The sequence below is a fragment of the Cervus canadensis genome, chromosome 12, assembly GCF_019320065.1.
Source record: "Cervus canadensis isolate Bull #8, Minnesota chromosome 12, ASM1932006v1, whole genome shotgun sequence".
Taxonomy (NCBI): Eukaryota; Metazoa; Chordata; class Mammalia; order Artiodactyla; family Cervidae; genus Cervus; species Cervus canadensis.
Genome location: NC_057397.1, coordinates 30,139,429 through 30,166,418, shown reverse-complemented (window position 1 = coordinate 30,166,418; position 26,990 = coordinate 30,139,429). Strand labels below are relative to the sequence as shown.

The following is a 26,990-nucleotide window of genomic DNA, read 5'->3' as shown; positions in this document are numbered from 1 at the left end:
ATAATTAAACTTAAGAGTCGAGCGCGGCAGGTGGAAACAGTGCCGCCGAGCACCGGCCACGCGGCAGGTGGAACGAGTGCGGTAGAGCTTGAGCTCTGAGGGTGTTTCCGTGAGTCCCGGGGCGGAAGGGGGTGCCGGCGCGTGCGCGCGCGCCCACCCACGGGGTCTCTGGAAAGTCGGCGAAGCGCCCGCAGCGGAGCCCGGAGCCGCGTCCGCTCGGCGGCTTCGACGGACGCCCCGCAGGACGCCCGCCACGCCCCGCGCCGCCCTGCAGGCGAACGCGGGAGGCGGCGAGGCCCCGCCAGGCCGCCGTAGCGCTGCGGCTCGAGCCGCTCCTCCCGCGCCGCCCTCCGCCCCCTGCCTCCCGGCGCCGCGGCAGCTCTGGGCAGCCAACGCCGCCGCCGCCGCTTCCTCCTCTGCAGCCGTTCGGCCGCTGCGTGACGCGTCGTTTCCTCCCAACATGGCGGCCGGGGCAGGTCGGCGGTGATGGAGGCCAGTCTGCGGCCGCGGCGGGTGCTCGTCCCCACAGGAGCCAGGGCAGCCCTGCTCTCGCCGGGCCTCTGATCCGCCGCCTCGTTCCTCGGTCCCCCCGCCTGACGGCCGCCGGGCTGGGCTCCCTCGCCGTCTCCCGGGCGGAGGGGCGAGTGAGGGGGAAGGTGGTGGTGGTGGTGGTGGCCGGGAAGCGACCCCCGGGCCGGGAGAAGCGGAGGTCCCACGGGCGCGGCCCTTTGGGGGACGGCTACGACCTGCGCACCCCTCGCCCGCCCCGCAGCCGGCCCAGCTCTCCCGCCCCTTCCTGATCCCGCCGCTGCCCTCCACGCCTCCTCCTCTCCCCCACCGCCACCCCCTCTCCTTTCTCTCGGCTCTTCCTCTCCCTCGTCGTCGTCGTCCTCCCCTCCAGCCGCTGGGATCCGCGGGTCGGACAAGCCGCCGCCTCCTTCTCTGCGTCCATGTATGAGGGGAAGAAGACGAAGAACATGTTCCTGACCCGGGCCCTGGAGAAGATTTTGGCCGACAAGGAAGTGAAGAAGGCGCATCACTCCCAGCTGCGCAAAGCGTGCGAGGTGGCGTTAGGTGAGCGGGGAGGAGGCCCGAGGGATGGGGGTGGGGAGGGTGCGGGGCGGGGGAGGGAGGCCGGCGCGGGAGGTGGGGTCGCCGGGGGCGAGGGGCTCGTCCCTGGGCCGGCGCCACTGACCTCCGGGAGGCCGGGCGAATCTCTGGGGCTGCGTGGCAGGAGTTGACAGTAACTCGGCTCGATGCGGGGCAGGGGCAGGGTGGAATGGCAGAGAGCCGGGCCCGGGGAACGCGGCCGGCCTGGGGAGTGGCGGGGGTGTCGCTTGGGGAATCTGCGAAGGTTTGGTTGGTGGCCCGTGTGGTGCGGCCGGGGCATCACCCTTTGTGAAGAGGCAGGAGAGGAGCTGCTGTTTATTCGCTGGGAAAATTGAGGTGGAGCTGACTTGTCAAGATGGGGCGTGGGAAGGGTTCCGTCTCGTAATTTCAAATAACTTTTCGTTTGGCGTGGTACTTTGGGAAGAGAGGCTGAAGTTGTGTTCCCTTGTTGACAGTGTCGAGAAAGGGTTTGCAGAGGTGCAGCCTGTGCTGACATCTCTCCGCCTCCGCCACGGGAAAAACAGAGAGTAATGTTGTATCCGACTGGGCTGACCTGGAAGAACAAGACCTGAGGTTAAGGGGTGGGGGTGGCGAGATAAAAGCGGGGAAGGAAAGGACCTTTGGATAAGCTGGCTTTAGTGACAAGGAAGGGAGGCTTTGAAACGGGGGACATGAACAAGACAATGACACCCACCAGCCACATGTCTGGACCGTGACAGCTGCTCGCAAGCTTGAATTGTGATTTACAGTTCAGACGAAAGAGATCCAGTGTCTGAAGCCCATAGCAGGGTAAATGCAAACAATACCTACAAGCGAGGACTGGCAGATGAGGAATTGTTAAGGGGGACCACTGATGGATCTTTTGCATTCATCAGGAATGAAATCCTTTAAGGAAGGACCAGGACATTAAACGCAAAGATGAATTCGTAATGCTTGGCTTTAGTTTATAGCGCTGGAAACAGACTAGATGAAGTTGACGAGAAAAGGAAGCGTGTTAAGTGGGCTTGGAAAAAAGCATTCTTAAAAGGGGCAAAAATCCAGAATAACTTGGGTGTATGCTAAAGGGTCAAGATAGCTCAAAAGCAACTTTGCCTTTTAATTATTAAAATAAAAAGACTTTTTAACTTACTGTAATAAGCGGTTTTTTATCTTCTTTTTGAATCCTTTAAAGTGATGTGAGAAATATTATTGAAGAAATTTTCATTAAAATTTTTTTGAATTTTATGTATAATGAATTAAAATTTTTAACTCTTCATGGATCAGAAGTTCACCTTTTGTTACTCTTGTAGCTAGCAAAAGACTATTCCAGGTTTATGAGAGGATGTTGTACAGTGGTAAAAATTGAATTTGTAGCTGGGTCTTGAAAGAAATAATTAACTTGAGGCAGGATGAGGGAAGGAGTGATTTGGGGAATTTTTTAAAAAATTGTTATGTGTAGGTTTTTGAATAACTTGTAGGTTAAAGAAGTTAAGAGTTCAAACTAAAGTTTTAGTTTTTGAGGTCTGATTTTCTGTGTTAAAATATACCTTTCATATACTAAATTATTAGAGTATTAGACTAAGGAAATGGAGTGTTATGTGTGTGTATACATATATATGTGTGTGTATGTATATATATATATATTCCACCCCCCCCCCCCAAAAATGCTAATATAAGTATCTGTTCTAAACGGAATGCTTCCTGGAAGGAGAATCAGATCCTGGCTTTGAATTGCAGTTCTGTTACATTGCAGCATAGTCAGGTCTCAGGGCCTCAGTTTCCTTGTCTGTACAGTTAGGATATTGAGCATAATGGTTGTAAGGTTAGGTCCCCTCTAATGTGCCACAAATGTGACCACAACTGTTTTGTTAACTTGTACATTGAGAGTATTCCTGTCGCTGCTCTTGATTGTCATCTTTAGAGGCTGTAATGGCTTGGTCCTTGCTGTTTGGAGAGGGAGGGACCACTTGCTTGTGTCTGCCTCGGCTCTACAAAGATTATTTCAGATTTTACCAGTTTTTAGTTTGTCCCTTCCACATAGTTAACAGAAGCTTATGAGGAATGTCCCAGAGTACTTTGTTTACTTGAGACATATAGGGCTTTTTCCTTTTATTTCATAATTACATTTAGTCTCCTACAAAATCTCATTGAGCAATCTCATGGTAATTAATCTCTGATGACCTTTGTTTCTTCCCTTTTAGTCATCCATGTACATTACCGCCCAAACATAATTTAATAGGGATGATACTTTTTATCTTCGCAGAAAGTATAATGTCCTGTAGTAGATAGTATCCCCAAATATATCCCTGGAAACTGTCATAGACCTCCCTCTTCCACTTCACTGTTGTGACCTGGGTCAGGCTCCCTTTGGTTTCTTGATAATCTGTATGGCTAGCAAGCTGGATGGGAAAGTAAACTGGAGTGGCCTGGTTTGGTCATTTCTTATCTCTAGGTTGTGAGTGGGTACGAGTTGGCTGGTAGTGGTAGAGAGGTGGGTGTTGCTCTAACTCTTCTAAATAGACTTCGTATATAACCCACCTCAATACACCTGCCTGCATTTATTCTGTGGTCCACCGCCCCCGCCCCCCCGCCCCGCCATTTTTACTGAGCACCTACCATATAGCTGAAGGGAACAAGAAAATACATCTAATCCTTTTGTGTTTTAAAATCATGTTAGTAGTGTGTGAGTAGATTTCAGAGCACTGGTATTCAAAATTCAGTTACCTTTTAACAAGATGACCTATAATAAGTTGATTTTCTGTAAATTATAATCATGAAATTGCAGTTCATCTCATGTTCTTAAGAATACTGTATTTTTTTCTTTTTCCTTTGGTCACAATATAGCTTTTTGGAAACCTTACCTAGATAAGGGGAGATTTTACTTTATTAAAACAAAACCCAATCTCAAAAACACCACATAAAGGAGCTTTTATTTTCATGTAAAGAAAGATAATGAAACCTTTAAAGCAGATTATTGGAAACTTTTGTAAAACTGTCTTACATTTCAGACTTTATTTTGAAGTAAAGTGGTTAAAAAAAGAAAAAGAACTACGCGCGCCCCCCCCCCCCCCGACGTTGTCACCATCAGTGTGAAGCCCGCAGGCCCACGAACAGCTCCAGGTTGCCCTCTCTTGGTACCTGCCCCACACCGGCTTCCTGCAGCAGCCACCGAACTCTGCAGAGTCAGGGCCTCCAGGCTGCCCTAGCTTAGCTTGATCCATTCCTGCTCTCTAGAATCCTGAATTAAAAATAGTCTGGCCATCTGCTGGCAGATGAGACAACAGCCGAACTATTTTTAGTTTTAAAGAATTTAGGATTGTTGAGGGATTGGGCTTGAAGGTAGCATTGTTTGTCTTATAGGGAGGGTAGGGTGCAGTTGGGCCCTATTCCAGCCAGGCCTCCAAGTTTCAAGAGTTTCTTTGATGTTAGGGCTATGACTAGTTCAGCTTTTGCCTCTGACATCGAATATCTGTGAAGATATCCTGCACATGTTAGGATGAGTGAGTTCAAGGTTGGAAGCTGGCACTGATAAGAGAATAGACGTGAAAGAGCTGACCAAAAGAAGGTTTTAGAGGCGAGGGAGGCCTGCAGAGGCGGCAGTAAGGTTGGGTTCCTTGCAGAGATACCGGGGAGTGATGGAGAAAAAGAGGGATTGCTCGGAAAGTACTTTTTGCATTATACAGGGTGTGAATTTGTGTTCATCATGTTCTAAAGTGATCTACTATTTTTTTTTTAATGAGTTTGTTATCTAAGCTTATAGTCTTTGCCAGAAATGTAGATATCAATATCATATTTAGGCTAGAAACTTACAAAACTTGCTTCATTCTGCACCTCCGGTCTCGCCCTTGTTTTGGTTAGTGGTGTTCTAAAAAAGAAGTATGAGTCGGCGGGGGTGGGATTATTTGAGTGCATTTGACCTCAGTTTTATGCTACTTCTGGTAATTTTATTAATTTTTGTCACTCTTGACTATTTATCAGAAAATGACTTTGTCTCAAATAATACCCTGCAGACAGTGAGTTATCTTAATTATAATTTAAATCCATTAGCAAGTCTCTTTTTAAACCTTCCTTGATATCTAAAATAAAAGATGTTTTCAGTAAGTCAGGCTGCCAGAATTTTTGAGGTAGCTAGGAAAGAAGGGCGTGATGAATGAAGTGACTGAAAGAGCATATTAGGTTTGAGTGGAAAAAAATAAGTTTGGGTTACAGTGTATATACTCTTGCCATTGTGGAAATTTATACTGCACATTAACATAGTTAAGATTCTGAAGAGTCCTCTATGAAAAAAAACCTGCTCAGTTTTGCTTAATGAAGTTTTCCCTAAATTTGACCCTTTTCAGTATCTGTTAACACCCCTTGGAAATATTGTTCCTTGAAATTTACTTTGGGACCCTGTTTAAGGGAAAAACAGACAAATGCAGATACAATGGCCCTAACTACTGAGGGAACCTTTCTTGTGTTTTTGGAAAGCAGGAGTTTTGTTGATAGTATGTGAAGAAGGTCAGAAATGAGGTGTAGTTGGACAGAGTGGTATCAGGATCAGAGGGCCGTTTGCTTTCTAGCTCTTTCTTTCGTATCCTGTCTAATGGCAAGCAACTGCTCATCTCCGGTGTTAGTGTTTAACTCGTAGAGAAACTTCTGTCGGTAATTATTTTTTCAAACCAGAATAAAAATGTATTGTGAATGGGAAATAATTTGGGGGAATAGTTGTCATAATATCACAAATTGGATGAGGGAATATCTGAAAAGGGAAAATGCGTGAAAAAATTATTGTTGCCATTCCAAGTTAAGTATATTTTTCATTCAGATAACTTGGTTGAACTAGTATGGGCCAGGTAGTGTTTCAGCGCCGGGCATAGAGCAGTGAGCCAAATATGCTTTCATGGAACGTATTTTCTAGTTGAGGCTGAGAGTAAAAAACTAATGTTTTGTATTGTCAAATTGCTAATTGTTACTATCTGAGGAAATAGTTCAGAAAGTTAAAGGGAGAGTGACCAGGAGGGCAAGTATAGGCGGGGCTGTCAGGAAAGGCATTTTCAGGAGGTGACATTTCAGCAGAGAAGGGACAGAGATCCAGTTTTGCAAATACCTGGGTGACACAGGCTGAGGGAGCAGCAGCGCGGGTGTGGTACTTGGTACCTTCCAGGATGAAAGGGAGCTTGTGTGGCTAGAAAGTGAGGAGGGAGGAGGAAGAGAGAACAACTTTGGATTTTGTTACATCTGTGCTCTAAGTCCCTGGAGAGTTTTACAGGGGATGACAAAGCAGGTTTACACGTTAAAAGGCTCACTTTGGCCAGAGGTGATAGTGATTTAGGCTGAAGGTGGTGGAAGGAATGAGAATTGGTTGTATTTTAAATTCTCCGCCCCCACCCCCCACCCCGTAGGGTACAGGGTGCCATGTTCAGAGCCTCAGTTCTTCTGTTGTTGTTTTGATATTTACTGATTTGACTGGTTCGGGTTTTAGTTGCAGCACATGGGATCTTCCTGGACCAGAGATCAAACCTGTCTGCGTTGGTAGGCGGATTCTTATCCACTGTCACCAGGGAAGTCCTGCAATATACTTTAGAGTTGACAGGATTTGCTGATGGGTTGGTTGCATGACAACAAACAGAGCCAGAGCTTCCAGGCTGTTGGAGAAGGCGTTCACTGTGATGGGGAATACCAGAGGCGAAAACATATTAGTAAAACATTTTATTCAACTCTTTATGTGTATTTTAGAATTTTTTAATGATAGAATTTCCTGCTGATGTAATAGGATATTTTCTACTGAGAAAAGGGCACACTTAAAATGACAGAACATAGTCTAGTGAGAAGGCACAAAACAATTTCAGATTTGAGTTGTCAGTTTTTTCTCTGAGGTTTTTTCCTAAGAGAGTGCGCCTTTCACATTGTTTCAGTTACAGTAAACAATTGATCTGGGCCCTTTTCAGGGATAGGAACTTGGCAGATGTAATCAGTTAAGGATCTTGAGATGAAATCATTTTGGATTTAAGGGAAGGTCCTAAATCCCTTGACTGGTGTCCTATGTAGAGGGAGAAACAGAGACACACAGAGGAAGAGAGGCATGTGGAAATGGAGGCAGGCAGAGATCGAGGTTATGTTGCTGGAAGCCAAGAGATGGCAGGTGTCACTAGGTTGAGACGGGGCAAGGAAGGATTCTTCCCGGAGCCTTCAGTGGTGGAATGGCTCTGTTAACACCTTTAGTTCGGATTTCTGGCCTCTAGAACTGAGAGAAAATGAATTTCTAATGTTTTAAGTCAAGTTTTTGGTAATTTGTTGAGTCAGCCCTAGGAAACTAATAACCGTTGTTTTTATCCTAGCTTCAGACCCACTTCGTTTATTTGAACTTCTCTTTTTAGAGTGCAGGATGTACTTGGACAACATGGGGGTTAGGGCACCCACCCTCCAAGCAGTTGAAAATCCAGGTATAACTTTACCGTCGGCCCTCCCTATCCATGACTCTGCATCCTTGGATTCAGCCAGCCTTGGATCATGTAGTGTTTATTAAAGAAAATCTGCATATAAGTTCAGAAGATCAAACATGTTTAAATAATCAAATACTGTCTTTGGTCTCTTTCATAAATTTAGAAAGGAATTATTCTCAGGCTTTAATGTTCATGAGTCTTAGGAAACCTCTTTTAATAAAAAAGAATCCTGGGCCCAAGTGTTTAATTAAAAGTTTTATGTTCTACTTTTGATAAGAATTCACTAATCAGCTGTTTAATAACACTCATCTGTCCACACCTTGCTAAGAAATTAATCAGTAAAAATGCAAGCAAGCAAAGTAGTATCATGAAAACTGAGGACTGTTTTCATAGGAGAGTCCTTGTGCCTTTACTCAGTTTACTTTTAATTACATGTAAGTCCAATAAATTTGACAGTTTACTTTTTTTAAAAAATAAATCCTTTTCTTCAAACCATTTTCAAAAGTAGAACTAGGGGGGAAAAAAATGACCCATCACAATGGAGGTAGCTGTTATTACCTTTATAAAAAGTTTCATTGAAGTCACAATTTACAGTCTGTAAAATATGCCCATTTAAAATATAATTTTTACTAAATTCTACTGAGGTGTGCACCCATCACCATGAACCAGTTGTAGAACATTTCCATCACCCAGTAAGGGCCCTCGCACCCATTCACAGTTAACCCCGGTTTGCAGACACCCACTAATCCATGTCTTTGCCTTTTCTGGACATTTCATAAATTTGTGTGTCATACATACGTGGTCTTTCATGCCTGACTTCACTCATCATAATGTTTTTGAGGTTCATTCTTGTTGTAGCATGTATCAGTATTTTTTTTATTGCTGAATAGCATTCCATGATGTGGATGTGCCTTATTTTTTTGCTTGTCTTTGCACAGTTGATAAACATTTTGATTGGACATACAGTGCTGCTATGAATATTCAAGTGTAAATCTTTATGCAGGTCTAATATTTTATTTCTGATAAATACCTAGAAGTGGAATTGCTGGGTTGTATGATAACTTTGTTTAACTTTTAAAGAAACTAGGTTGTTTTCCAAAGTGACTGCATCATTTGGGTTTCTCATACAACCTTGCCAGTCAATATTTTTTATTTTCTATGTTTTCGATTTTAGCCATCCTAGTTAATATGAAGTTATTTCATTGAAACAGTGTTAGCTTTTTGAGGCATTTTTTCCCCAGACTTTGTACACATACACATGAGCAGATAAATTCTTCCCAAAGTTGAGCTATGTAATTTGAGGCAATAATAGGAGGAAAAGAAATAGCTAACATTTATTGCATGTTTACTGTATTCCAAGTTCTTTGCCAATTAAGTACTTCATTAGCTATATCTCAAGTTAGTTGTCAGAACAATCCTATGTGCTCTGGTGCTATTATTCTCTGCGTTGTGCAAAGGAAGAAACTGAGGTTTAGAGCTGTGTTTAGTACAGTTGGAATGTGTGTGCCTTTTGGCTTAACGTGGCCGTCCTGAGCTACACCCTAAGTCACAGAACTGTTTACAAGTAACAAATTACAAGATGAGATAAGAGAACAATCACAGAAGGAAAGACATGCTAAGAAAAGATAAAGAACAAAATACATAAAAGACAGAGAAACAGTCAGCCAACAGCAACAGAAGAAAATATTGCTCTGTACATTTCCGTGAGTCTTGAGGGTGTTTATGTACTGTGTGCTCATAATGGTGTCCCTGAGTACATCATGCAAAAAATCATTTTAGTCTATGTTCTACCTAGAAAGTCAGGCAGATTCTTGTGCATTTTTCTGTGTCTTTTGAAGATTTTTACCCAAATTTTAAAGTAAGATTTTTATTTGAGCTTTTTGAAAAATTCAGCTGTGCTCTGACTCCGAAGGACTCTGGCCAGGCTAGCTTTCATTGTATCTGTAGTCCTAACCCTGTGAAAATACACTACTCTCATGTGCTTTCTTTCTTAGTGTTTATAGAATTTCAGATCATTTTAAGAATTTAAATGAAAACAAGATCTTATTAAAATGTCATCTTATGGGAAATTACAAATAAGACTTAACCTAAAAATAACTGGTTGTATATCTCAGTGGCTTCTTTTATAAGTATACAAATGTAATTATTGTGTAATTGTCATAATTTTTGGTTGTATAGTCTCATTATTTCATATACTGTATCTATGTGTCTCCCTACCTAGCATTTTAATAAGGTGTCGTTTATTTAAATGTTTTTTTACTTTGGGAGTATTTACATATAAAATTTGCTTCACAGATTTTTCTTTTATTAATCCCTGCAAAATTCTTAGAGCATTTTGTTATGTATGCAGAATTATCTAAACATTAAGATGGAGCTCACTGGGTTATTAGAGTGTGGTCACTTATGGTTCTTGTTCTTTAGGCAAAGTTATCATTAATATAGTTGTGCTGGGTATAACTGTACATACAGCACAGTATGAGGAAAATAAGTCCAGGTATTCATCCTCTTTAGATTATTGGTTTTGATCCATTTTTACTGTAAACATTCTTTTTCATTGTCTTTGCACTTATTTTTGTTCTAAAAGTAGGAATTAAAGACATAAAACTACCTTTTTATAGTTAAGTATAATTTTGTTTTCTAGAAATTTTATTAATTTTTTTCATGCTTTTTTCCTTGATATTTATTAGGGTATAATGAGTTATATATTTAATAAGTTCATCTTGTCTCAGAATTGATAATCAGGTATTGAAAAGCAATTACTAAGTTAGAAAAACATTTTATCACATCTTATTCCAGTATTTCTGTTTAGTGCTTAAATTGTGTCAAATATCATTGACTAGTCCTCATTGCCCCTTAACTTTTTTATAACATTTGATTTTCTTTCCCAAATAATTTTAGGATTTTCTTTATTCTTTAATGTTTTCTTTATATTCTCTTAGTGACTTTTTAACATAATACTTAATCAGTATTTCTTACCTTATTCTTGTGTATCAGATAAAAAGTTATTACACTTGGGAATAAGTTGGTTATTTTGTTTCATCTATTTTATTGGGTCCTCATGCTTCTAGTCTCTAAGTGTTAATTCTTACATAATTGAGAATGTATTTAATGCAGTGGTAAGCAAAAGCTTAACTGTGATTTCTAATGTGCTTGTTCGTATCTTTAGAAATGGAGATGGAACACATGCATTGTCTAGTATTAGGTTGGTGCAAACGTTATTATATTTTTGCATTGTTGAAATTTGCCATTTGATATTGGAATGCATTCTTAAGTAAATGTGGTTATGTTATACATCATTTTAATGTGCATTTCTCGCTTTATGTTTTTTTGCTAATGATTTATTACTTGATGTTTATCCTGTGTTTATTTTAAATTATGGAAATGATGCTAGACAAAAATCAAATTCAAGCGATTTTCTTACTTGAGTTCAAAATGAGTAGTAAAGCAGTGGAGACAACTCAAAACATCAACAGTGCATTGGCCCAGTAACTGCTAACAAACATACAGTGCAGTGGTGGTTCAAGATGTTTGCAAAGGAGATGAGAGACTTGAAGATGAGGAGCACAATGCCTGGCCATCAGAAGTTGACAACAACCAATTGAGAGTCATCATCAAAGCTGATCCTCTTACGACTGTGAGAAATTGCCAAAGAACTCAATGTTGTCCATTCTACAGTTGTTTGGCATTCGAAGAAAACTGAAAAGGTGAAAAAGCTCGATGAGTGGGTACCTCATTAGCTGACTGCAAATTAAAAAAATCGTCACTTTGAAGTGTTGTCTTCTCTTATCCTACACAAGTACAATGAACCATTTCTCAATCCGATTGTGATGTTCCCTGAAAAGTGGATTTTATATGACAACCGGCGACAACCGTTTGGTCTGAGGAGACACTCCAAAGCACTTGCCAAAGCCAAACTTGCACCAAAAAAAAAAAGTCACGGTCACTGTTTGGTGGTCTGCTGCTCATCTAATCCACTACAACTTTCTGAATCCCGGTGAAACTTTACATCTGAGAAGCATGCTCAGCAAATCAATGAGCTTCACCAAAAACTGCAATGATTTAGCAGCGGGCGTTGGTCAGCAGAATGGGCCCAATTCTTCTCCATGACAATGCCCTACTGCACGTTGCACAACCAGTGCTTCAGAAGTTGAATGAATTGGACTGTGAAGTTTTGCCTCATCTGCCATATTCACCTGACCTCTTACCAAATGACTACCACTTCTTCAAGTATCTCAACAACTTTTTGCAGAAAAAATGCTTCCACAACCAGCAAGATGCAGGAAAGGCTTTCCAAGAGTTCATCAAATCCTAAAGCACAGATTTTCACGCTACAGAAATAAACTTATTTCTCACTGGCAAAAATGTGTTGATTGTAATTGTTCCTGTTTTGATTGATAAAGATCTGTTTGAGCCTAGTTGTAATGAGTTATAATGATTTAAAATTCATGGTCCGAAACCACAATTACTTTTGCACCAACCTAATAATAGAACAGAAATAAGATATAATATGTTCAATACCAGTTAATAATTAAGTTAGCACTTGTTAATAATTAAGCTTTTAAAACATATACCAGTTCCAAAATGGGTATTTTTTAAATTTTCTTTTCCCACAGTGGGTATTTTATAACGGTTAGAGAACAGAAGTTTTATAGTAAATACTGTGTCTGCAGGTTATTTTGCCAGAAGAGACATGTACAGAAGGTAAACTTACATTATCAGAATGTACTTTTTTCTTAAATGCAGTGATGAATCTGGGTGTTCGGATATATTAAGTGAAAAAGTATTTTATTCTCTGTTCCCATCTCAACTCTCATTTTTATGGCTGTTGGGGAAGTCTTGAATGGCAAATTAGAAAGAAAGGTACTTTTATTAGTAATGTGTAGCAACACACACACACACACACACGTGCTTGCTTGGCAGGAATACTGGAGTGGGTTGCCATTTCCTACTCAAGGGGATCTTCCCACCTCCGGAATCAGATCTGTGTCTCTTGCATCCCCTGCATTGGCAGGCAGATCTTTACCACTTTACCTGCCGCCTGGGAAGCCCCAGTGTGCAGTATATGCTTCCTTACAAAGTCAATGAACATGCCAGAGCCAAAGCTTTTTTATGTGGTCCTATCTTCATTGAGTTGTTTTCCTTTTGAAATAGTCAAAGCAAAGATTTTTTTTTTTTCAGTTTTTTAAACTTTCTTGTACATTTCAAAAAAGCACACTTGATTAGGTGATCAATATGCTGCAGTCTGGTTCCTTATAATAAAGTTGGGCATTCAAATCATAACCCTTATAATTCTTTTTGTTTATTTTTTCTTGTTTTGAATGAAAAATGTCTTTAGGAAAGATTAGTCTTTTTCTGTTTTATTACTAAGTTAAAATTCATGAATATTTCCTGAACAGTTTAGGATTTTATGTCAAATTGAATATCTTTTTTTAATGCTTCTACACTTGGTTTTTATTAATTTGGTTTTATTGAAGTTTTTTATTTTTTAACATTTCTTAAGGTTGTATAATTGTTCATTTATAACAAATAAGGAGCTTTGATTTTTGCCATTTATGTATGCCTTCTGCTGTTCTGTGTCATAAAATTATCTCTCACTAGTTTGCTTGACCAAAGCTTCTTAATGTATATTTTGTTGATTCAGTAAGTTAATGTCCCCAAATATTTTGTTTAGGATAGTCACTGTTAATAATTTGGCTTTTCAGAAGATGGATTAAAAACACAAAAATCTTTGAGTTTGGAAATTGTCAAGAATGTTTGCTTTTCCTCAGTTTTCCCATTTTTTTAAAAAAAAAATTAGTTTTTATCCTAAACTTTTCATTAAAAAAAAAATCACAGTATTTCAGTTCTTTTTTGGGAACCATTCCTTTTATGTTCATTTCCTACCTGATTCTCTTTTCTTTTCTCCTTCTCAAACCTTCAGAGTCTCTTTTATCAGCATTGATGTATGAAAACATTCTTAATTCATAAAGACATATTTTAAAGCAGTTGAAACAATATAAAGAGAATCAGTTGGTAATCTGACATCTGGTTAGCAACCTTTGATGTGACTTTCCAAATGACCACTAACTTGTAGAAATGGAGGAAAATTTACTATGTTGTGGAAAACCATATTAATAATAGTCTTACTAGACCCAGGAAGAATGAGTGAAACTGAAAGAAGGAGAGGAAAGAGCACAGGTATGGAGGACAAAAACCAGAACTATTGCACATGAATAGTTTCCTGAACACAAAACAAGAAAATTAAAAATTGGAAATTACAAACAGAATAGTCAAAGATATGATAAAAAAAAAACTTCTTCACCAAGAAACACGTATGTATGAAAACTGCTGTATCCCAGGAAGAAGAAAACTCAATGTAAAGAGACTGTTGTAAGTTTCAGTCTAGCAGTATTATTTAAAATTAAAGAGACAAAAAAAAAAAAAATCCTATGAATTTCTAGGCAGAGATAATAAGCTTTCAAAGAAGCAATTGTAAGTGTTTAGTTAAAATTCCAAGTTTCACCCTGCTGCTAAGTTGCTTCAGTCGTGTCCGAAACTGTGCGACTCCATAGAGGGCAGCCCACTAGGCTCCTCCATCCCTGGGATTCTCCAGGCAAGAACACTGGAGTGGGTTGCCATTTCCTTCTCCAGTGCATGAAAGTGAAAATTGAAAGTGACGTTGCTCAGTCGTGTCCAACTCTTAGGGACCCCGTGGACTGCAGCCTACCAGGCTCATCCGCCCATGGGATTTTTCCAGGCAAGAGTACTGGAGTGGGTTGCCATTGCTGTCTCCAAAGTTTCACCCTAGGTAAACCTAAATAATAGAAATGTGCTGAAAATTATAGAATAGCAGCTCTGCTAATAAATTCAGATATATTGTTTTACTTTTTTTTTTTTAAATCAGTCTTACTCCACCTCTTTATTTTCCATTTCTTTTTTCATCTCCTCCTATCTCCTTCATCTCCACTCCTCTCATTCCTTTTATCTTAAATTCTACTTCTAAAAAATTGTTAGAAAATAATGATGCATGTTGTGAAGATAGATGTAGAAATTTATTCATCTTTGTGATTTAACATTTTTTTCTTGAACCATCTTTTATTTGCAATCTTGTGTTGATTTCTGTAGAGCAAAGTGAATCAGTTATACATGTATCCACTTTTTAAGATTCTTTTCCTGTGTAGGTCATTATAGAATATTGAGTAGAGTTCTCTATGCTCTATAGTAGATCCTTATCTGTCTTATATAATAGTGTGTATATGTCAATCCCAATTTATCCCTCTCCTTTCCTCCTTCCTGCACTGTAATCATAGATTTGTTTTCTATATCTATGACTCTATTTCTGTTTTGTAAATAGGTTGATTTGTACCATTTTTTAGATTCCACATGTAAAAGTGATATCATATGATATTTATTTTTCTCTGACTGACTTCACTCAGTATGACAATGTCTAGGTCCATCAATGTTGCTGAAAATGGCATTATTTCATTCTATTTAATGGCTAAGTAATATTCCACTGTGTATATGTACCACATCTTTTTATCTGTTCCTCTCTCGATGGACATTTTTTTTTTTTTTTTTTTTTATTAGTTGGAGGCTAATTACTTCACAACATTTCAGTGGGTTTTGTCATACATTGATAGAATCAGCCATAGATTTACACGTATTCCCCATCCTGATCCCCCCTCCCACCTCCCTCTCAACCCGATTCCTCTGGGTCTTCCCAGTGCACCAGGCCGAGCACTTGTCTCATGCATCCCACCTGGGCTGGTGATCTGTTTCACCATAGATAGTATACATGCTGTTCTTTTGAAACATCCCACCCTCACATTCTCCCACAGAGTTAAAAAGTCTGTTCTGTATTTCTGTGTCTCTTTTTCTGTTTTGCATATAGGGTTATCTTACCATCTTTCTAAATTCCATATATATGTGTTAGTATGCTGTAATGTTCTTTATCTTTCTGGCTTACTTCACTCTGTATAATGGGCTCCAGTTTCATCCATCTCATTAGGACTGATTCAAATGAATTCTTTTTACGGCTGAGTAATATTCCATGGTGTATATGTACCACAGCTTCCTTATCCATTCATCTGCTGATGGGCATCTAGGTTGCTTCCATGTCTGGCTATTATAAACAGTGCTGCGATGAACATTGGGGTGCACGTGTCTCTTTCAGATCTGGTTTCCTCAGTGTGTATGCCCAGAAGTGGGATTGCTGGGTCATATGGCAGTTCTATTTCCAGTTTTTTAAGAAATCTCCACACTGTTTTCCATAGCGGCTGTACTAGCTTGCATTCCCACCAACAGTGTAAGAGGGTTCCCTTTTCTCCACACCCTCTCCAGCATTTATTGCTGTAGACTTTGGATAGCAGCCATCCTGACTGGCGTGTAATGGTACCTCATTGTGGTTTTGATTTGCATTTCTCTAATAATGAGTGATGTTGAGCATCTTTTCATGTGTTTGTTAGCCATCTGTATGTCTTCTTTGGAGAAATGTCTGTTTAGTTCTTTGGCCCATTTCTTGATTGGGTCATTTATTTTTCTGGAGTTGAGCTGCAGGAGTTGCTTGTATATTTTTGAGATTAATCCTTTGTCTGTTGCTTCATTTGCTATTATTTTCTCCCAGTCTGAGGGCTGTCTTTTCACCTTACTTATAGTTTCCTTTGTAGTGCAAAAGCTTTTAAGTTTCATTAGGTCCCATTTGTTTAGTTGATGGACATTTAAGTTGCAGTAAACTGTGGAAAATTCTGAAAGAGGTGGGCATACCAGACCACCTGACCTGCCTCTTGAGAAACATATGTAGGTCAGGAAGCAGCAGTTAGAACTGGACATGGAACAACAGACTGCTTCCAAATAGGAAAAGGAGTACGTCAAGCCTGTACATTGTCACCGTGCTTATTTAACTTATATGCAGAGTACATCATGAGAAATGCTGGGCTGGAAGAAGCACAAGCTGGAATCAAGATTGCTGGGAGAAATATCAATAACCTCAGATATGCAGATGACACCACCCTTATGGCAGAAAGTGAAAAAGTGAAAGTGAAGTCACTCAGTCGTGTCCGACTCTTTGCGACCCCGTGGAATGTAGCCCTCCAGGCTCCTCCGTCCATGGGATTCTCCAGGCAAGAATACTGGAGTGGGTTGCCATATGGCAGAAAGTGAAAAGGAACTAAAAAGCCTCTTGATGAAAGTGAAAGAAGAGAGTGAAAAAGTTGGCTTAAAGCTCAACGTTCAGAAAACTAAGATCATGGCATCTGGTCCCATCACCTCATGGGAAATAGATGGGGAAACAGTGGAAACAGTGTCAGACTTTATTTTGGGGGGCTCCAAAATCACTGCAAATGGTGATTGCAGCCATGAAATTAAACGATGCTTACTCCTTGGAAGGAAAGTTATGACCAACCTAGATTGCATATTAAAAAGCAGAGGCATTACTTTGCCAACAAAGGTCCATCTAGCCAAGGCTATGGTTTTTCCATAGTTGGACTGTGAATAAAGCTGAGCCGAAAAATTGATGCTTTTGAACTGTGGTGTTGGAGAAGACTCTTGAGAGTCCCTTGGACAGCAAGGAGATCCAACTGGTCCATCCTAAAGGAGATCAGTCCTGGGTGTTCTTTGGAAGGACTGATGCTAAAGCTGAAACTCCAATACTTTGGCCACCTCATGAGAAGAGTTGACTAACTGGAAAAGACCCTGTTGCTGGGAGGGATTGGGGGCAGGAGGAGAAGGGGATGACAGAGGATGAGATGGCTAGATGGCATCACCTACTCGATGGACATGAGTTTGAGTAAACTCCAGGCGTTGATGATGGACAGGGAGGCCTGTCATGCTGCGATTCATGGGGTTGCAAAGAGTCGGACACAACTGAGCGACTGAGTGGCTGTACAAATTTACATTCCCACCAATGTAGGAGGGTTCCCTTTTTTGATGATGACCATTATTACTTTGCCAACAAAGGTCCATCTGGTTAAGGCTATGGTTTTTCCAGTGGTCATGTATGGGTGTGAGAGTTGGACTATAAAGAAAGCTGAGCACCGAAAAATTGATGCTTTTGAACTGTGGTGTTGGAGAAGACTCTTGAGAGTCCCTTGGACTGCAAGGAGATCCAAGCAGTCATCCTAAAGGAGATCAGTCCTGGGTGTTCATTGGAAGGACTGATGCTGAAGCTGAAACTCCAATACTTTGGCCACCTCATGCAAAGAGTTGACTCACTGGAAAAGACCCTGATGCTGGGAGGGATTGGGGTCAGGAGGAGAAGGGGATGACAGAGGATGAGATGGCTGGATGGCATCACTGACTCGATGGACATGAGTTTGAGTAAACTCTGGGAGTTGGTGATGGACAGGGAGGCCTGGCGTGCTGCGATTCATGGGATTGCAAAGAGTCGGACACGACTGAGCGACTGAACTGAACTGATTCTGACTGATATGAAGTGATACCTTGTTCTAGTTTTTTTTTGCATTTCTCTGATAATTAGTGATGTTGAGCATCTTTTAATGTGCCTTTTGGCCATCTGTATGTTGTTTTTGGAGAAATGTCTATTTAGATCTTACACCCATGTTTTGATTGTGTTGGTTTTTTCTTGTTTTTAATATTGAGCTGTATGAGCTGTTTATATATTTTGGAGATCAAATCTTTGTCCATCCCTTCGTTTGCAATGTTGGTTGTCTTTTTGTTTATGGTTTCCTTTGCTATGCAAAAGCTTTTAAATTTAATTAGGACCTATTTGTTTTTATTTAAACATTATTCTAGGAGGTGGATCAGAAAAGATCTTACTGCCATTCATGTCAAAGAGTGTTCTGCCTGTTTTCCTCTAAGAATTGTATAGTATCCAGCTTTACAGATAGGTCTTTAATACATTTTGAGTTTATTTTTTTATATGGTGTTAGGACGTATTCTAATTTCATTCTTTTACATGTACCTGTCCAGTTTTCCCAGCACCACTTACTGAAGAGACTGTCTTTTCTCCATTGTATATTCTTGCCTACTTTGTGACTGATTAGGTGGCCACAGGTGCATGGGTTATCTCTGGAGGTTTCAGTTTTGTTCTATTGATCTCTATTTCTGTTTTCATGCCAGTATCATACTGTTTTGGTTACTTTAGTAGTATAGTATGAAGACAGGGCCTGATTCTTCTGGCCCTGTACTTCGTTTTCAAGATTGCTTTCACTTTTGAGAGTCTTTTTTGTTTCCATGCAAAATGTAAAATTTTTTGTTCTAATTCTGTGAAAAATGCTGTTGGTACATTTGATACAAATTGCATTGAATCTATAGTTAGCTTTGGGTTGTATAATCATTTTCACAATATTGATTCCTCCAATTCAAGAACGTGGTCTCCCTCTCCATCTGTGTGTGTCATCTTTGATTTCTTTCATCAGTGTCTTACAGTTTTTCGAGTACAGGTCTTTTGCCTCCTTAGGTAGGTTTATTTCCAGCTATTTTATTCCATATGATGTGATGGTAAATGGAATTGTTTCCTTAATCTCTCTCTCATCTTTCATTGTTAGTGTATAGGAACACATAGATTTCTGTGTATTAATTTTGTATCCTGCAGCTCTACCAGATTCATTGAGGAGCTCTAGTAGTTTTTTGGTAGCATCTTTAGGATTTTCAATGTATAGTATCATGTTATCTGCAAACAGTGATGGTTTTACTTCTTTTTTTTTCCAATTTGGATTCCTTTTACTTCTGTTTCTTTTCTAATAGTCATGATTAGGACCTCCAAAGCTGTGTTGAATGAAAGTGGTGAGGGTGGACATCCCTGTCTTGGTCCTTGTGTGTGTTTTTGTGTTTTAGTCGCTAAGTCGTGTCCGATTCTTGTGATCCCATGGACTGTGCCTGCTAGGCTCCTCTGTCCGTGGAATTCTCCAGGCAAGAATATTGGGATGGGTTGCCAGTTCTTTCTTCAGGGGATCTTCCCAACCCAGGGACTGAACCTGGGTCTCCTGCATTGCAAGTAGATTCTTTACCAACTGAATAACCAGGGACGCCCGTATGCCCACTTTCAGGAGAGTTTTTAGTTTATTATTATTTTTTTTTTATCATAAATGGATGTCAGAAGCCTTTTCTGTGTCTATTGAGATGATCATGTGATTTTTATTCTAAAATTTGTTAATGTGGTATATCACTTTGATTTTGCCTATATTGAAGAATCCTTGCGTCCCTGGGACAGATCCCATTTGATCGGAGTGTATGATCTCTTTTCTTTGGCTGTGTGATGTGACATGTGAAACTTCCCCAACTGGGGATCAGACTTCTCCAACTGGGGATTATTACAGTGCCCCCTACGTTGTAAGAGTGGAGTTTAATCACTGGACCATCAAGAAAGTCCTGTACAGTCCTTTAAATGTGTTGTGAATTTGTGTTTGCTAGAGTTTTGTTGAAAGTTTTTGAGTATACATTCATCAGTAATACTGGCTTGTAATTTTCTTTTTTTGTGATATCTTTGTCTGGATTTGGTATCAGGGTGGTATTGTAGAATGAGCCTGGGAATGTTCCTTCCTCTGCTATTTTTTCAGAGAGTTCAAAAGGCTAGTTGTTAACTCTTTTGTAAATGTTTGATAGAATTCACTTGTAAAGTCATCTGTGTGGTCCTGGACTTTTGTTTGTTGAAAGATGTTTAATCTGTTTCAATTTCAGTATACTTGTGATTAGTCTGTTCATGTTTTCTGTTACTTCCTGGTTCACTCTTGGTAAATGTTGTGTCTTTTTAAGAATTAATCTGTTTCTTCTATGCCATTTTATTGGCATATTATTACTTGTAATCTTTTATGATTCTTTGTATTTCTGTGGTGTCCATTATAACTTTTTTCATTCTAATTTTATTGATTTGAATTCTCTCCCTTTTTTCTTGATGAGTCTGGCTAAAAGTCTTATCAGTTTTATCTTCTCAAAGAATCAACTTTTAGTTTCATTGATTTTTGCTAGTGTGTTCTTTGTTTCTGTTTCATTTATTTCTGCTCTTTATGGTTTCTTTCCTTTTGCTAACTTTGGGTTTTGTCTGTCTTCTTTCTCTCGTTGCTTTAGGTGTAGGGATAGGTTGTTTGTTTGAGATTTTTCTCATTTCTCGAGGTAGAATTGTATTCCTATAAACTTCACTCTTAGAACTGCTTTTGCTGTGTACCATAGGCTTTGGATTGTTGTGTTTTCATTGTCATTTGTCTGTGGGTATTTTTTTAATTTCCTCTTTGATTTCTTCAGTGATCCATTGGTTATTAAGTAACATTGTTTAACCTCCATGTGTTTGTGTTTTTTACAAGTTTTTTCCTAGAACTGATTTCTAATATATAGTGTTGTGGTTGGAAAAGGTGCCTGATATGGTTTCATTTTTCTTAAATTTACTGAGGTTTGATTTGTATCCCAAGATGTGATTTGTCCTGGAGAATGTTCCATGTGTAATTGAGAAGAAACTATTCTGCTGCTTTTGGATGGAATGTCCTATAAATATCTATTAAGTCTATCTGGCATAATCTGTCCTTTAAGGCTTGTGTTTCCTTATTGATTTTCTGTCTGGATGATCTGTCTGTTGGTGTAAGTGGGATGTTAAATCCCCGACTGTTAATTGTGTTATTGTAAATTTCCCCATTTATGGTTATTAACCTTTGCTCTCTATATAGAGGGACTCCTATACTGGATACATATATAGTTAGTTTTGGCTTCTTGGATTGATCCTTTGATCATTGGGTGGTGTCCTTGTCTCCCGTAACAGTCTTCATTTTAAAGTCTGTTTTGTCTGATATAAGCATTTCTACTTGAATAGAAATATTCAGTAAATATTTCTATTTCTTTTTTTTTTTTAATTTCTTCTTTGCATGGAATATCTTTTTCCATCTCCCCACTTTCAATCTACATGTGCCTCTAGGTCTGGGGTGGGTCTCTTGTAGACAGCATATATATGGGTATTGTTTTTGTATCCATTCATCCAGTCTGTATCTTTTGGTTGGAGCGTTTAATCTATTTTCAATTAAGGTAGTTATTGATCTGTATGTTCCTTTTGTCATTTTCTTAATTGTTTTGAGTTTGTTTTTGTAGGTCTTTTTTCCCCCCATTACTCTTTTTTCTTTAATTTGTTTTAGTTGGAGGCTAATTACAGTATTGTGGTTTTTGCCATACATTGACGTGAATAAGCCATGGGTGTACATGTGTTCCCCATCCTGAACCCCCTCCCCCCTCCCTTCCCATCCCATCCCTCAGGGTCATCCCAGTGCACCAGCCCTGAGCACCCTGTCTTGTGTATCGAACTTGGACTGGTGATCTGTTTCACATATGGTAATATACATGTTTCAATGCTATTCTCTCGAATCATCCCACCCTTGCCTTCTCCCACAGAATCCAAAAGACTGTTCTATACATCTGTGTTTCTTTTGCTGTCTCGCATATAGGGTCATCATTACCATCTTTCTAAATTTCATATTTATGCGTTAGTATACTGTATTGGTGTTTTTCTTTCTGACTTACTTCACTCTGTATAATAGGCTCCAGTTTCGTCCATCTCATTAGAACTGATTCAAATGAATTCTTTTTAATGGCTGAGTAATATTCCATTGTGTATATGTACCACAGCTTTCTTATCCATTCATCTTCCAATGGACATCTAGGTTGCTTCCACGTCCTGGCTATTATAAACAGTGCTGCAGTGAACATTGGGGTACACGTGTCTCTTTTCACTTCTGGTTTCCTCAGTGTGTATGCCCAGCAGTGGGATTGCTGGGTCATATGGTAGTTCTATTTCTAGTTTTTTTTTAAGGAATCTCCACACTGTTCTCCATAGTGGCTGTACTAGTTTGCATTCCCACCAACAGTGTAGGAGGGTTCCCTTTTCTCCACACCCTCTCCAGCATTTATTGTTTGTAGACTTTGTGATAGAAGCCATTCTGACTGGTGTGAGATGGTACCACATTGTGGTTTTGATTTGCATTTCTCTGATAATGAGTGACGTTGAGCATCTTTTCATGTGTTTGTTAGCCATCTGTATGTCTTCTTTGGAGAAATGTCTGTTTAGTTCTTTGGCCCATTTTTTTATTGGGTTGTTTATTTTTTTGATATTGAGCTGCATGAGCTGCTTGTGTTTTTTTGAGTTTAATTCTTTGTGAGTTGCTTTGTTTGCTGTTATTTTCTTCCATTCTGAAGGCTGTCTTTTCACCTTGCTTATAGTTCCCTTCATTGTGCAAAAGCCTTTAAGTTTAATTAGGTCCCATTTGTTTATTTTTGCTTTTATTTCGTTTACTCTCGAGGGTGGGTCATAGAGGATCCTGCTGTGATTTATGTCTGAGAGTGTTTTGCCTATGTTTTTCCTCTAGGAGTTTTATAGTTTCTGGTCTTACATTTAGATCTTTAATCCATTTTGAGTTTATTTTTGAGTGTGGTGTTAGAAAGTATTCTAGTTTCATTCTTTTACAAGTGGTTGACCAGTTTTCCCAGCACCACTTGTTAAAGAGATTGTCTTTTTTCCATTGTATATTCTTGCCTCCTTTGTCAAAGATAAGGTGTCCATAGGTTCATGGATTTATCTCTAGGCTTTCTATTTTGTTCCATTGATCTATATTTCTGTCTTTGTGCCAGTACCATACTGTCTTGATGACTGTGGCTTTGTAGTATAGCCTGAAGTCAGGCAGGTTGATTCCTCCAGTTCCATTCTTCTTTCTTAAGATTGCTTTGGCTATTCAAGGTTTTTTTGTATTTCCATGCAAATTGTGAAATTATTTGTTCTAGTCTGTGAAAAATACTGTTGGTAGCTTGATAGGGATGGCATTTAATCTATAGATTGCTTTGAATAGTATACTCATTTTCACTATATTGATTCTTCCAATCCATGAACATGGTATATTTCTCTAACTTTTTGTGTCATCTTTGATTTCTTTCATCAGTGTTTTATAGTTTTCTATATATAGGTCTTTTGTTTCTTTAGATAGATTTATTCCTAAGTATTTTATTCTTTTCATTGCAATGGTGAATGGAATTGTTTCCTTGTTTTCTCTCTGTTTTCTCATTGTTAGTGTATAGGAATGCAAGATTTCTGTGTGTTAATTTTATATCCTGCAACTTTAGTATATTCATGATTAGCTCTAGTAATTTTCTGGTGGAGTCATTAGGGTTTTCTGTGTAGAGGATCATGTCATCTGCAAACAGTGAGAGTTTTACTTCTTCTTTTCCAGTCGATTCCTTTTATTGCTTTTTCTTCTCTGATTGCTCTTTTCTTGTGGTTTGATGACCATCTTTGTTGTTTGGGATGTTTTTTCTCTTTTATGCATGTATCTTTTGTAGTTTTCTGGTTTGCATTTCCCATGAGGTTCTGATATAGCAGTCTGTATATACACAAGGTTGTTTCATGAAATCTCTTAATTTCAATGAAATCTCTTAATTTCAAATATATTTCCCATTTCCTACATTTGTGTTCTCTTCTCACAGTTGCTGGTTTTGATGCCATATTTTTTCTTTTCTATGCCACATTTGTGTGGATGATTTCCTACTTCTGCTGTAAGTGTGCCTTTACCAGTTCACTTTGCCAGTTGTGATTTTTTTTGTTTATAGTTGTGGCCTTCTGGCCTCCCCAACCTCCTCATTGTATTAATAAACGTTTGCCATAGCCCAGATTTGAAGAGGCAGGGGCTTGAACTTAAGGCCTTGTATTGAGAGCTTAGATCTCAGTAAACCAACAGGACTTCCTAACTGTTTGGGTATAAAAAGTGAAGGAAATGAAGGCTTTTAGGATGATTCTGAGGTTTCTAATGGGGGATTTCAGTCTGTTTGATTTCATTCACCAAAAATGGCAGTATAGGAATAAAGCACATTTGAGAGCAGGAATTGAGGAAGAAAATGGATTCAGTTGCAGTTAAAATGATTTTGAGGTGCATATGGAGCATCTAGGTTAAAATGTTTCGTTTTTGTTGACAGTTGTTAGTAACTTTTGTTTTTGTTTTTTATTTGTTTATGACAGAAGCTTGAGAGAGAGAGAGATCTGAGCTGTAAAGAGAGGTTTAGCTATTACCAGTAGGTAGTGAACTACCTAGGTCCTTTTGGAGAAAAAGAGATGTATATTAATTTGCCCAGCAAATTTACTCTCATTTACTCTTTCTTCAAGAAACATTTGTTTGTTAAGTACCTATTTGTTCCAGAGTTGATGCTAAGCTTGAGAAATAGAAATTTAAAGAGGATGACCTTTGCTGTTAAGGAGCTGGTTGAGGGGAATGGACACACAACATAATTTCAGTGTAATAAGGTAAGTGTTGGTGATAGTGATAACCAGAGGGAGGTATGGAATAGAGAAGTGTGATTACTTTAGCTTGGAAGTGCATCAAAAGAGTTTTTTGAACTTGACAGCTGTTTTTTTCTAAAATGAATGGGTATGTGCCAGGAAACAATGGGTGGGAAAAGAAATCTGGGGGGGGGGGGGGGGGGGGGGGGGGAGGAGCATCATTAGCTAAAGGTTTGATCAACAAAAAAACATGAAGTGTGGGAGACAGTTACCCAGAAGACTGGCATTTCAAGGATCTTAAACATGAGGTGGGAATGGAGGAGAGAGGCTCATGGACACTGTAAGTGAGCATGGGCAAAGAACCACTGAAGGTTTTCAGTTGGGAGTGACAGAGAACACGTCGTGGAAGCTGCTCTGAAAATTGTCCGCCAGACAAATTCTTGGTGGGTCAGAATTCCAGATAGAGGATATAGTTTGAGCAAAAGCCTAGAGGTGTGAAATAGCAGGTCACTTCAGGGGATTTGGAGTATTTTATTGTTGAAGTGTGGAACTCAAGGGAGGGCAGGCAGAGAGACGAGGGTGACAGACTTGTGTGCCATGCTGAAGAGCTTGAACTTTATCCTGGTAAAGGTCACTCTGGCACTAATAAGGCTCAGGAATGGAGATGAGGAATCAGTAGGCCTGATGAGACATGAAGGCCAACCTAAAGAAGTAGAAAAATGGAGAAATCAGATATAAGAAGTTATATAATAATTCTCATCCTTGGGTATACACCAAGATCACCTGTGGAGCATCTTAAAATGCAACCATCTGCATCACAGTACTGGACGTCCTTATTCACTAAGTTTAAACATGAGCCTGAACATCCTATTTAACTTTTTAAATTTTATATTTTTCATTAACATAGAGTAAAATTGACTTTTTTTTTTTTACTGTACAGTTCCATGAATTTTAATCCATGTAAAGATTTGTGTAATCTCTGTCAAAACTGAGATACAGAACAGTTCCAGTACCCCCAAAATTTCTGTATTGATATCTCTTTATAATAATACCTTTCTCACCATCTCTGATCCCTGGAAAGTTCTATATCATTATAGTTTTGTCTTTTTGAGACTGTTGTGTACAGTGAAGGCAAGCTTTTGAAACTTACTTCTTTCACTTAGCATGTCTTTGAGATTCATCTAGATTGTTGGATGTAGTAATAGTCTTTTTTATTGCTAGTAGTTCCTTTTTATTGCTCAATAATATTCAACTGTATGGGTGTACTACAGTTTGTTTATCCATCATCCACTGAAGAACATCTTAGTTGTTCACAGTTTTTGGCAGTATGACTAGAGCTGCTGTAAACATTTGTGTGTAGATTTTTATTTGAACATAAGTTTTCATTTCTTTAGATTAGGTACCCAGGAGTGGGATTGCTGGGTCACATGGTAAGTATGTGTTCAACTTTATAAGAAACTTTTAATGTGTTTTCCAAAGTGGCCATACCATTTTACATTCCCACCTTCAGTGTCTGAGAGTTCAGTTGTTTCAGTCTCAACAACTCTTGCCAATGTCCCTATAAACTATTTTAATAGGGGTGTAGCAGTATCATTGTGGTTTTCATTTGCGTTTCTTAAATGGCTAATGATGTTGAACATCTTTTTGTGTTTTTATTTGGCATGCATATATCCCTTTGAAGTGTCTTAAGTCTTGCTTAGTTCTTTTTTAATTTGGTTATTTTCTTACTATTGAGATTTAAGTTTTAAAGTAAATATATATATGTACACACACACACACATATATATATTCTATATATCTAAATATGTATATACAAACACAAATCCTTTGTCAGATATGTGACTTGCAAATGTCTTCTGTAGCTACCTTTTCATTTTCTTAACATTGCTTTTCACAGAACAAAAGATTTTAATCTTTGTAAAGTCCAGTTTAAGGTTTCTTCTGTCTTATTGGTCCAACACCATTTGTCAGAAAGATAGTCCTTTTTCCATTGAATTACCTTTGCACTTTTGTTAAAAAACAATTCATTATGTTTCAGTGTATCTTTATTTGAACTCTATTCTGCTTTTTTGGACTCTGTGTCTATCTGTTCTTCAGTACCACATTGTTTAATTGTGACTTTAAAGCCCTACAGTGAAATCTGTTTCCTCCTACTTTATTCTTTATGAGAATTATTTTATCTATTCTATCAATGTTACATTGCTTTTGCTTATTTCATAGGTAGTTACATAGATCATTCCCTTACCTATGTATGGGAAATTCTGCTGGACTGTTATTGTCAGTGGGTTAAATCTGTGGACCAATCT

General features: G+C 39.1%; 1 protein-coding gene across 1 annotated transcript in view; it reads left to right on the top strand.

The window, feature by feature from the left end:
* The first annotated feature begins 950 nt into the window (after positions 1–950).
* Positions 951–26,990, top strand: part of ARFGEF1 (ADP ribosylation factor guanine nucleotide exchange factor 1) — a 127,100-nt gene continuing 101,060 nt past the window's right edge. The window contains exon 1 of the mRNA XM_043483469.1: positions 951–1,074. Within this exon, the coding sequence (XP_043339404.1) occupies positions 951–1,074 (124 nt within the window). The remainder of the gene's footprint in view (positions 1,075–26,990) is intronic.